General features: G+C 29.5%; 2 protein-coding genes across 6 annotated transcripts in view; one reads left to right on the top strand and one right to left on the bottom strand.

The window, feature by feature from the left end:
• LOC112597119 (adenylate kinase isoenzyme 5) overlaps positions 1 to 1,267 on the top strand; it is a 35,494-nt gene extending 34,227 nt beyond the window's left edge. For both annotated transcript variants that reach the window (XM_025343046.1, XM_025343045.1), the window contains one exon: positions 66 to 1,267. In XM_025343046.1, the coding sequence (XP_025198831.1) occupies positions 66 to 389 (324 nt within the window). In that variant the 3' untranslated portion in view covers positions 390 to 1,267. The remainder of the gene's footprint in view (positions 1 to 65) is intronic.
• A 4,541-nt stretch (positions 1,268 to 5,808) lies between these two features.
• The window catches only part of LOC112597111 (filamin-A), a 112,005-nt gene continuing 104,424 nt past the window's right edge, over positions 5,809 to 13,389 (bottom strand). For all 4 annotated transcript variants that reach the window (XM_025343034.1, XM_025343035.1, XM_025343036.1 and 1 more), the window contains 11 exons: positions 12,690 to 12,863; positions 12,382 to 12,546; positions 12,111 to 12,314; positions 11,010 to 11,291; positions 10,316 to 10,480; positions 10,010 to 10,249; positions 7,741 to 7,934; positions 7,334 to 7,559; positions 6,830 to 7,045; positions 6,490 to 6,699; positions 5,809 to 6,145 (listed from right to left, as the gene is read on the bottom strand). In XM_025343034.1, coding sequence (XP_025198819.1) covers positions 5,961 to 6,145; positions 6,490 to 6,699; positions 6,830 to 7,045; positions 7,334 to 7,559; positions 7,741 to 7,934; positions 10,010 to 10,249; positions 10,316 to 10,480; positions 11,010 to 11,291; positions 12,111 to 12,314; positions 12,382 to 12,546; positions 12,690 to 12,863 — 2,261 coding nt within the window. In that variant the 3' untranslated portion in view covers positions 5,809 to 5,960. The remainder of the gene's footprint in view (positions 6,146 to 6,489; positions 6,700 to 6,829; positions 7,046 to 7,333; positions 7,560 to 7,740; positions 7,935 to 10,009; positions 10,250 to 10,315; positions 10,481 to 11,009; positions 11,292 to 12,110; positions 12,315 to 12,381; positions 12,547 to 12,689; positions 12,864 to 13,389) is intronic.

The following is a 13,389-nucleotide window of genomic DNA, read 5'->3' as shown; positions in this document are numbered from 1 at the left end:
AATGATAACATTATGTGTGTTGGTAATGATGACAATATATTTTTATTGTGTTCTTAATGACTCAGGTGGACGGTAACACCGACGACAAGCGCGTACAAGAGACGTTCATCGGCACTCTGGTGGAGACGATGAAGGGAGAGAATTTTTCGGTTTTCCATCTGGACGGCGGCGGCGACAACGCCGATACTGATGCCCACTCAGACACGGAAAATCGAACCACGTCAGGACACGCGATTTCGGGGCCGGCGGTGCCGCGTCAAAACGGTCATCTACCGAACGATGCAAACGAAGACGACAACAATCGGGAACAGAACTTGCGGTACGATGTGCGGAACATGTACGCTCAAATAGGATCATACGCCAACAATCCGTCGCTGTACAACGCTTAAGCTATCGCATCAACGACGGACACGTTATTATTATCGTTCTCGTATTTATAATGTTGTCCAGTTACGTCCAGCAATCTTCGTAGGCATACATGCACTGCAGTGGCGCTTTCTTTGAGACGTAGGCGTGCGCAGGATTTCGTGTCTGGTGCAGCGCACGTTGTTTGCCGGTCCGACCAGAAAGGTTAGGCGTGAGCGTCGCGTTTTCCTGGTTTTTTTATAACACGGGAAAATTGTGCTCGAGGCGAACACAACAATGTGCTCGTTGATCGTTCGACCGTCTGGACGAAAACACTCCGTTCGACATTCAGACACGTACTATATAAGTGGGTCATGACTATTGTTTTATGGTTTATGTAACCGACATCGCATCTGTTAACGCGACAAGTGTCGCTGCGACCAATCGAACGGTTGTTGGCTGTGAATGTCGTAACGATATACACCGCGGTCGTGTCTGTACGTGAAAGACCAGGGGCGTTTTCGAGGAGGCGTGGTAGATGCGGTCAGAAGTCCTGTGGCATACCTTGTAGGTTTTTAAAAATGTCTTAGTTTTAATTGTTAATTTTTCTGTAACTGAAATATTTTTTTATTATAATATTAATGTTAACACGATATTGTATAAGAACGGTTAACGCGTGCCCATACGAATTACTATAGGTGATAATTTAGTTAAATGGTTAAATTTTAATGAAAAACATATTATATTTGGTTGTATTGATATTAATTAAGAGGTTAAAACTGTCTATCCATATAATCTCTCGAGAGAACGTTACACCGTACCCGCACGCGTAGTCTGATTAGTGCACATGTCAACATAACAAATTTTACGTTTAAAATAATCCATTTTACTCGGTTGTTTTTAATATATTTCTGTAATTTTTTCGGTTATACAATTTAAATACAAGAATATTATTTACGGCTCCAGAGAGTATTTTGATAGTTAAATTTTAAAACAAGTTATATGTATTTTAAAATTGTACATTTATTTTTATTTTTTAAATTCTAAAATACTCATCAATTCACAAATTATTTCAAAATTAGAATATTAAAAAATGCTTAAACTAAAATGACACTAAATAATATTTTTACGTTTAACTTTGATGATAGGTTAAACTCAATATACTATTAAAAACAGCAGGGTAAAATGAATAGTTCTGAACGTAAAATTTGATATGCATTAATAAAACAAAGTGAGTACGACGTCCCATTAAAGCCTATTAATAAAAATAAATATATATTTTATCATAATCAATTGAAAACTATAATATGCAAAGACTGAGATCATATCTTGAGCTTTCACCCTTCCCCAAATGGGTCAAGGACGCCCCTGGTATGCGTGTGAATACGTTTGTCATTTAATATCAATCTCTTTTTGGAATTCTCGAATTGTTAAATAATTTTATCACTTTCCATTTGATTAACATATTGGCGGATATTGATATTTTTAATTTTATTATAAATTCAATAATTTTTAAATTATTAATACCATATAAGCCTTATAAATAAATATTTGCCGGTCGGCTAAATTCAAAATAAATTGTCAGACGCAACGAAAGGTGAGAACACCATTCGCTGCACACCCGTGCGCACGCTTATGCTTTGAGAAATAATTGCCATCTATCGCGAGGTTAGATCGATTGCGGTAATTGAGTCTTTAATATAAATATTACTTTTAAGAATAATAATAAAAATTATGATAGAAAAATTATGAATATATTTTAATTTTGTTTCGTTTGTATTTTTATTTTTTCTACGAATGCGATAACATTGAATAACTGGTGTACAAATAAATGTGACGAGTAATAATCAAATCATTTGTTTATTATCATGTACTTTTGATATGTTTTTATTGTTATATTCTATTTGAATAAAAATGATTTTGTCATTTTATGCTGTGAATATGTTCTATTACTTATGTAAACATATAAATAATATTGTATATATATCTACCTATGGAGCTATGAATGGTGCTCATGTAAATAGTACACACATAGAGTTTTATTTTGTGTATAACAATATGTGATTGTGTAACAGCGAGTTATGAAAGAAGACGTATAAGAAATTACACGAAAAGATAGAAAATCAAAGAATGACCGTTGAAAAATGCAATGACTTAGCCATGTAAATTTATACTTTAACTGGTTGTAAATTAGTCAATTTTGATTTGAGAGCTAAGCTTATTATTACGAGTAATTAAAAAATCGGACTGTCCAAATCTGTCGATGAAAATACGTGTTACGGCTTTAAAAAAAATACATATCGTATTGTAAATTAACTTTCTCAAATTTCAATATAAATAAAAGAAATAAACCTAAAAATTACATATAAAAAAAAAATCTACTGACAAATTATATTATATATTTGAAAAAATAAGTTAATATTGCTACAAGATATTACTTTAATAGTTAAATGATATAAAAAATAAATATTCAGAATATGGTCATTATAAATAAGCTTTAAATTTTAAAAATCAGAATTTATAAAAACTCATTTTTAAATCAAAAATCATTGGTGAATATGCTTAGTTAATTACTCTGTCCACAGTAATGACTTTTGTATAACATTCCGCACCAAAAAAAATGTCCTTCAAAATTCTTGCACTATTATATATTCTATTGAAAAACAGTAGAAACCTTTTGGGAATATTCAGTGGCGCCGAAGTAAAAAAAAATATGTAGGACAACAAACATTTATAACAAACTCCCACCCACCACACATTTGGTTGTTTAAGCTATCAAAATAGATTTACTCACCCATCACAAATTTTATATGTAGGACAATTGTCCTACATTAACATAGGGTTTGGCGCCACTAGGAATATTTTTAGATCAAGATGAAATGTGTCAATTAACCAACTGTTTCTAATAAGCGATTGTTTTTATTAACTGTAAAAAAAAAAATATATAGTTAAAAAAAAATATCTACTATGAAAAAAAATTAATTACTTTGTACTAATACCTATGTTATGTAAAATATTCATTTATTGCTATTTGTATTTTTGTGTCGAGTAACTTAATGACAGTACTTTATAAGAGTAATATACTCAAAGCCTTTTGCATTCACTCTGTCAACAACTATTTCTATTCTAGCTTTTTTTTCTTTTCCGACTACCATTTTCATTTTTCAATATCGAGCGTTTATCTTCAAACGATTGAATTAATTTTTAGAAGTACATTGTATGATTTAAACAAGTCGCATTTCCGTCCCAAACTTAAATCTTGGGGTGTATAAATATTTTTAGATTTTTATAAAATCGAAACACTAACCATCTTTACGTACGTACTCCGAAGTTAAACTAAAACGGTAACAGTAAAGAGCATAGTAGGTACTGAAATTATAATAAAGAATAGTAAGAATAAATGAAGTTCATTAGATAAATGGAACTCAGTATCAATACGTAATAATAGTAAACCTTAGATAATGTTATATCATAGTAGTACCTTGGCCCTGATTGTTTCAAATTAACGATGTGTTGTTTCAATAATCTGATTGATTTTCAATATTTTAATATACTGCCGATCTGTCTTTAAACATTATGTTTAAAGACAGATTTTTTTTTTTTTTTTGCAATCGTATGAATTATCCGTATTCCTAATAAGCGGCTTCTTCTGTACATATTTCAAGAATGTTAACATTTAATACATTTCAATAATTAAATTATGATTACGTAAGGTCCTAGATAAAAAATTTAACTGCATCACCTCGTTCATAATGACATTGATTTTTGAAAATTTTGCACAAAACTCAGTCAAAAATATGTTAAAATTCGCAATTTACAATTTAAAATTTTCATTAAAAAAAAATCAGTATTTTAACCTTAGCTGAACCCAAAAAATTAAGCAATTAGAATAATGTAACTATTTAAAAATAATATATTATTTTTAATTACAGCATTTTTGTATATCATAATACAATAACTTAAAATATTTTGAGCTATATTAAGACGCTTGACATTTTCGATAAATGTCAGTTTATGTAAAATCATAAATGGTTAAAAATCTTTAAAATTAAACACAATAGGTTTCTAATAAATTATTCATATGTCTAAATAGTATGTATTTATATGCTCCAGCACTTATTAGCAAGAAGATTTTTCATTAATATTTTCGAATTTTTTTTATTTTTTCTAAGAAAAGTTTAAAAATTGAATACAAAATTTGTCATAAGTATTTGTTGCAGCTATTTAATGGCTAGATAAATATATGGTGTATGTATACAAGATTTTTGTTTTTTATTCACCTCAAGTTAAAATTTTGGCAATAGTATTAAAAATCATGAAAATTTGCAAATTATTTCGTAAGTTATTCAATTTTTATAGTTAAGACTTGAAAATTTAATCAAAGGATTTTCTTAAATAGTTTAAACTGAAACTAAGGTATAAAAATATACAAACTTAATTTTTTTTCATAAATAATTGATGTTAAAATTTGGACTATAAATATTATAATAAATTACTCTAATAATAATAATAATAATAAAATATTATAATAGGTAGTATGTAATAAATTTGTATGCTGACGAACTATTTTTGTTCAGAATCATTTTTCTATGTATTTAAATTTATACATCCATTACAGTGGCCTTGCTCAATGATCAGTTACACTTGACTTCTAATGGATAAAAACAAGCAGTAATTTACTTTCCCCTTACTTTATTTTAAAAATGTCTAAACTATCTTGTCTTCGGGTATAAAGAATTTCCAATCGTCAACTATCATCTATTTTAAATAACATGGCAAATACTTAGAACATAATGCCTGTACTCAAATACATAATATTATTATTATTTAATATACTAATAAGTGTAGGAAAGATTATACACTGACACAATAATAATACGGAATATAACATAATGATATAGAATCTTTATTTTCAGGCATCCCATTTTCTATAAATATATTTAGTTATAATATTAATGTATATTGTATAAAATCATATTGAATCAGTACACATGACGAAGATACGAAGTGGTTAGCTAAAGTTAAGTACCTTATACCACACTGATTGTTTAATAATTGGTTAGATGACGAACGCTATTAACTATTTTGAAGTAGGTATTTAATATTATAATATTAGATAATTATGTTTCAGACAAATCAATATTAAATCTTACGGAACGTTTCGTTGAACACTTACTTATAACAATGTTGAATAATAATAATAATATATTGTTTAATAATTATAATATAATATAAATAAATAAAATGATTAATATTCTGACTAATGAACATTGTAATATATAGTCACGACGAGTAGAATATAAAATAAATAAGATAAGATTCAAAATTTAAATAAACATAAATAATTATTAGCTAAAACGAATGAGTAGTTTTTTTTCTTTTGTAGTACAAGTTGAAAATGATAATATTAAGTCGGAAGCGAACAATAATAAATTATAGCATATAAATCTGGTAGATTCATAATTTTATTCCGACGGACACCTGTTTCTTGTTTTTTTTTTTTATTTGTGATTATGGTAATGATAATGATATGAGGTCACTTGTCCATACCATAGATTGATTAGATCGATGTCTAGCTTCAAAACATTTGTTGTTATTTTTTTTTTCCTTTAAATTTAAGTTTCTATTTTAAACGGTGAGCCGGGTATGTGATCATCACCCCATTTGATCAGTAGAATGTATTCGCCACGTTCTCGGACAATATAGCTCACTTGATAGTTATTCTGTTTCATGTGTTTGATAAATATCTCCTCACACGGTCCCTTTGGTCCATAAATACCAACAAATAATATATTGTTGCCTGTTGAAAAAAAGCATAACACATTTTAGTAGATTCAAAAATATACGTATGATATATCATAACAACTATTAATGAGAAAAATCATTATAGAAAATTATTTATTCTATAATATTATATGAGTATGAGCAAAAATTGTCATTTAGTTAAATTATTAAATAATCTGACTGTTAAACATAATATTAATATAATATAATATATTATTATTATTAGTTAATTTGAGGATGTAATGTAATTTCCTCGATCTGCTGAGATTCAAAAATTCTACTCATGTATGATTTCACTAGTCAAACAAATATGTCTATACGTTTCCGATATAATATGTTAAACTAAATATGATGACTTACCGGCATCAGTAGCACTTATACTGAATAGATTTTGTTTGCCCACATACGCTTTCTTCAAACCCATTCCTTTGCTTGTAACAAGTGAAGCGTTAGACTTGAAATGCGGCAGAACAACACCGGCTCCACCCTTGTGAGCTTTAGACACTTTGTGTACGGTTTCCACAACCACCGAGCTTGTTTCTTGTGGTCCGCGCTCAGCCAAATCCTCACCTGAAAAGCGAACAAAAATTATTTTAATTGTTTTGATAAAGATGTTCTAAGTTCTGTTTAAAATATTGTATTAGGCTTATTGTTAATAAATTGTTCCAATAAAATTATAAACGTAGTACACATCACGTACCAGTACAAGTGACTTTGAACGGTGAACCGACAATATGATATCCGTTGTATTTCAAACTGATGTAATATTCGCCTGGCACCAAAGGCGTATACCTGACTTTATAGCCTTCTTCGACTTCGGTACAGTCCATAGAAACCTTACTTGGTCCGTCTATGGTTACAGCCAATGTACCAGCACCCGCGTTGCAAGTATCCACAATGAAATCCGTCTTGTGTCCTAAAATATTCAACAATAATGAATTTAACGAATTCTCAAAGCACAATAAGCTTTTGATGTACGAGTATTTTAATTAGAAATTATCATTCGAAGAAAAACAGTTGGGACTACAAATATCGACATTTTTTTCATCAAGTTAATTTTATATTTAGTTATATTTTGTTGATTGAGAAAATCGAAAACTAAAATTAATTATTTTACGATATTTTTGGTCCTGATTTGAGACTAAGAACGTTATTTCGGGCATAGTCGGGTATAGGTTATAATTTATAATTTATAATTAGATACCTGTCTTGACGTCTCCCAAACCACTGCCAGTGGCATGTACGGCAGCTGGGTCAGCGTCTCCTTTGCCAACCTTTAGGCGGTACGGCGATCCTGGAATGTGAACCCCGTTGAATTTGACGTGTATGTTGTGAACGCCATTATCGCGGGGCATGAAACGAACAGAGTACATGTCTTGATCGATTGATTGGATGAAGCAGTCGTCTTCAGTTCCAGATGGCGACACTACCTACAAAATAACATATACATGCATAATAACATTATGATAACCGTCCAACGCGTCGGAAAAAAAAATCAGAAATATAAAATAGGTATATTTTAAACGCATAACGACTATTATTATAAAATCGATTCTTCAATGGTCTAGTGGATAATTATAATAGGTACATAATAATATCATTCGTAAATACCTTCGCGTCGAGTTGACCAACAGCACCGTTTTTACGAACAATGAATTGTGCGGGGTAATCGGCTTGGACTCCAGACGTTGGAAATTGCGCCACTTCAAGCTTGTGCGCGTCACCCATCGCTGGCGATATAAACAGCTTGTAAGGCGAGTCAGGTATGTGTTGATCGTTAAACTTAATGCCGATTCGGTATTCTCCTGTAGAAAAGACGAAATGTTTCAAATATTCATTTTATGAAATTATTTAATTACTAAAAATGCATATTATTATAAGGACTTCAACGAATTGTAGCAAAAAATGTTTGTAAAATGTCTTATACAAACTCAATGTTTTTGTTATTATACGTTAACACACGTCATAATTTTTTATTTTTTTTTATAACCGTATTAATTACTAATGCAATAATTTATATTTTATTTTTCCCTTATTTATTATAATAATGTCTAATTCGGTACTTCTACAATCAAAACTAGAAAATCATAGATGTTATAATTTATAAAACTTTTCGGAATTTAATAAATAATAAATACTAGACTAATTGTTATTACATCGATTTTTTATTTTATGTTAATCAATTAAAAAGGATAATTATTCTTAGTATAATAACTAAGTAACTACTTATTAAAATTTTCGTTTGAAAACGTTTTTCAATAAATAAATATATTATATATTAAATGTTTAAACCAAAGCACCAGCTGTAGATACTTTTTTATGTAGGGTTGAACCAAGAACATATTTTAATGTATCTTTAAACTATTGTCAAATACGTATCAGCATTATTACAGTAATTATAAAGTTTTAGATACGTTTTTCGATAACAAAAATAAATTATATGCACTAGTTGCATTTATATACGAAACATTGAACCATTTGGACTACAAACACCGTTAAATGGGTTTAACAATTGAAATATATTTTAAAACTTATGTTTCTCCTATTTCAACTTGTTACATTTTTAGACCACATAATGTGTAATTTAGAGTCCGTGGCAGAATACCAAGTCATAAATCCGCTATATTTTACATTAACGTTTATATTAATTGGAGTGCAACAACAACAAACATAAAACAATTCAATTGACATAATTTATAACATTAGAAAGTAACGAGAAAATAGCATACTTAATTATTTTAATTTTTATTTAAACATTTGGTATGTAATTTTTTGGAAGAAAATTATACACAGCTTTATATAAGTTACGGGTCTTATGTGAATGACCCATAATTTGGTTTGGAATAATTGTATAAATTATTAATATTAGAATTTAATAAATTAAACTAATTTATTGAAACTATAAGAAAATAACCTTGTTTGTTCCAAAATTAGAAATGTAATTCATTTGGAAATGTATGTAGTTGAAAATTGTTAACTATTATTTAAGTCAGTAAAATGAATCTATGATAAATAATGTAAATAATTATTTAAAAATCATATTATTAAATGCAAAATAAATTTCGATTATTTATAGATTGTAGACTATAATGAAAATAGCTGTTAGTGAAGATTTTTATGTGTATAAAAAGGATAATATTTTTTTGTCTATAGTTGTAAATTATTTCATATTTTGATAACAATTTATTTTTAAAACTGGTTTGAATTGTTCAGTCATTTTACTTCAGACTAATATAATTTTTCTTTTTTAAATTTATCTCGATTTTTTCTCAATGTTAGCATTAAAAAAAAAAAAAAAAATAATAACATTTGTAGGTCTAATATTAAAGATAAATTAAAAAAAAATATATTAAGTAAATCTTTAAAAAAAATTTAAACTGGCTTTTACGAATTTTTTCTGATAAATATATTGAACAGCATAATATACAAAAATAAATACTGTTAGTGAAAAATAAAACAGGCAACAGAGTAGTGACATATTGTGAGAGTGACAGAAACACGATATAATAATATGTACATACTACGGATCTGTCAACAGCACGACTCGTTGGAAATATTATTACTTATATATTCTACGTTTTAAAAATGGACTGTTTACAATCCTCTTAATTTGAACGACAGTAGTATAATATGAAATGAAAATTTGAAGTTAAAAAAAATTTAAGGATGCAAATTATGAATTATTTTACTATATACAGTTGACGATTGTTCAATAGAGTTCTTGGTGATAGTTATGATTATATAAATTATAGTTAACGAATCAATAATCATCAAACCTAAACTTTAAAGGGTGGGTACTCGTTCCACATAGCTTTGCCTTCGTATCCACCATTGTTGTTATAAGATATTATATTATAAAAATTCAAAACTATCAACGAACCTGGTTCACCTACGACGTAACTGACATAACATGAGCCATCTTTGCGGTCTTTGAAATCAATTTCCGCTTTGCTAGGACCTTCGACTGATATGGCTAGTGAACCCGGTCCGGCTTCCCTAGTCCACACATTAAACTCGCACGGTTGCCCTTGTTCACCGCGTTCCAAACCAGAACCTCCAGCGTGTACGCGATGAGCTCCACCATCGCTCAAAGGACCGACGGTAAATTGGAACGGCGATCCTGAAATACAACGAACGGTCAATGTCGATCAAATAGAAAATTACAGCGATCGCAGTTAACACTTACCCGGTATGTGAACTTCCTTATAACGGACAGACACTGTGTGCACGCCTAATTCTTTTGGTACAAAATGAACTGCATAAAGTCCATCTTCGATTTCGTTGATTTCGGCATCTTCCGTGATGCCATTCGGTGATGTCACCGTCGACGATAAATCATATGGCAACACACCTACAGCATATGGGTAAAACAATAACGTTTTAAAAAGCTTAGTTAGAGACAGACAAATTACGTATAATATATATATACATAATAAATAGTAATTATAAACAAAATCTGTTTAAATTAATAATTCATTTATTCAATACTTTAAACACACACTTGCATGTAGTAAAGATACAATGAAAATTATTATAGAAAATTACAGAAAATTATACAACTACAGTGGAACCCCAATAACTCGAATCGGTTGGGGGCGAAAAAAAAATTCGAGTTATCGAAAATTCGACTTATAGAAGTTCGAGTTATCGAGGTTCCACTGTATTTATATTTATTTTAAAATAAACACTTTATACTAAATTTTTTGATTTAGCAGGATTGAAATGGATTCCACATGCTACTGACCTATATATTTTAAAACCTAGTGAATAATTCACTGTGAAATGTGTGAAGACATTTTGGATCTTTGAAATTAGAGTAGGTACGTACTTTTTATAAAACCAAAGCTAAATTTAAAGAAACATAATTCATGTTAACTTACCCGGCATCTTGAACGTAAGTTTGCAGTTGCTGCCCACCTCGGTGAGAGGTACGGCTTCCCGCCTACGTTCAATTTTTTCGCGTTGACAGTTGCTTCCTTCGCCAGTGACTTTAACGGTAAATGGCGAACCATCGACGTGGTGGTCGGCAAACTTCAGATTCACAATATAGTATCCCGGTTCCGTGGGCCTGTATGAAATGTTCAATGTACCGTCTTCATTGTCCTTACACTGGATTTCTGCTTTGCTAGGACCTTCTATAGAAAGCGATAATCCACCATAACCTATATAAAATAAATAACATAGTAATATAATATTATTATACAGATGCTGTACAAAAATATATAAATTTAGAACAATAATATGAAACGGATAAACGAAGTACTATTGGGTTTAAATGAAGTAAAATAAAATTATTTTATAGTAAACGATTCCAAACAAATTATATTTAACGTAAAATATCACTTTTTAAAACTTGCATTAAAAGTATGAAATTATGTAAAATAATTTTAATTGTTTTGAAATTATTTAAAAATATTAAATAACAATAAATGTACACAGAAACTCATATTGAGTATAGTTATTTAATTAAGTTATTATACAGAATACATCACAGTCACAGATTTTTTTTAATATTTTTTTTTCATATAATTTGAATTAATAAATAAAAAGCTGGAATATTTTACTATAATTCAAACATAAACCTCGGTAAAGAAAATTTTTCAACTAAGATTATCAAATAATTCAAATAATTAATATTTTAATGATCAAAGGCATAATCAATTTATATCAAATTAATTTCTGGCATATGAAAATAAACAAATTGCCAAATTGTGTAAAAAAATGTTTACATAATATAACGTTTTAATTTTAAACTAATATAAACGTACTGCCTAATCGAATATAGTCGATTTGTTGCAAATACTACCACATGATATCATAATATAACCATTTTAGGTTCGTCTTTGTCATTTTGATTTTGAAACAACAAAGGATGAATATCGTTAACGAATTTTAAACATAAGGACTAAATACGCGATATTATATTATAAATTATAATATACAATATTATCCAAACCATATTTCATATAAGCATCACTCACCAGCGCTTCTCGTGTCCACAGTGAATAAATTCTCTATATGTGTTTTGCCTTCTTTTAATCCCGTGCCACTAACTTTGACCTTTTTCGCGTCGCCAACTTCTCGCTCACCTACAGTTATTTTAAACGGTGAGTTGACAATGTGTTGGCCCATTCTTTTCACAGACACCACGTGCTGGCCGATTTCTCTCGGCGTGAACGATATACCTGGAAATGTGAACATGTAAGTGTAAAGCACATTCTTTGCGAATCTCGAAATCGGCAGACCGCGTACCTAAGTTTCCGTTAGGCAGGCGTTTCAAGAAACAAGGTTCTTCCAGACCACTTGGCGCTTGGATCGACGCGTTCAACAGCCGGAAGTCCTTGTCAAGCACTTTGCCGGGCAACGATACCTCGCTGCATGAGCCCACGGATATCTGGTTCCTCTTTCGACCCTCGCCTGTAACTATTTACGAAAATAAAAATGTTCATTTTCATATAAATATATCATAGATATTTTAGAAATATAACGAAAATATACGTATACGCGCAACTAAACGCGTATTTTATAGATTTGAATCCTTCGCAAAGTGCATTACGAACCTGTAACTTTTGAATTGTACGGGCTTCCTTTGATGTGCTTGTCGCCGAACTTGACAGAAATCCTGTATTCACCTGGCGCTGTCGGCAGGTACGTGACGGACACTGTACCATCCTTGTTGTCGTGGCAACTGATGTCAGCCTTGCTGGGACCTTCCACGGCCAACGAAAGACCGCCTGCAGTGAGTAGAAAGATACTTAAATCAATACATCGTTTGCGGATCACTAACTAATTTAAGGGGGCGATGAAATATAGTTATCAAATATAACTTTAAACTCATTTCTGGTGAAAGAGGTCGGAAGTTTTTTTAATATATTACACATTTATATTTCTTACGTTAAAATAATTATTTTTTTTTTAATTTTTAAATAATTTCAAAGATGCAATAAAAACCTTGAATATCTATTAAATTTCATTAAAAAGAAAATTGGTATAGTTTTAGTTATTTTATAAAGTTTATAAAAAATATTTATTTTATTTTATTTAGATAGGTCCTTCTAAATAATAAATAAAGTATTTAAATTAAATAAGTAAATATGTAGGTAATTCATATTAAAATTTTTAAAAAACTGTTTTAAAATAAATATATTATTAATTATATCTGACATATTATATACAGTTTGTGTAAAATATTTTCAATGCCAAAATCAATAAATAATTTATAAAATGTGTTTAAAAATTTTAAATTTAAACAGTTTTAAT

This window comes from Melanaphis sacchari, unplaced genomic scaffold (assembly GCF_002803265.2).
Source record: "Melanaphis sacchari strain LSU unplaced genomic scaffold, SCAv2.0 Contig37_pilon_pilon, whole genome shotgun sequence".
NCBI lineage: Eukaryota > Metazoa > Arthropoda > Insecta > Hemiptera > Aphididae > Melanaphis > Melanaphis sacchari.
The sequence above is the reverse complement of the archived record's forward strand: the minus strand, read 5'-3'. Positions and strand labels throughout refer to the sequence as shown.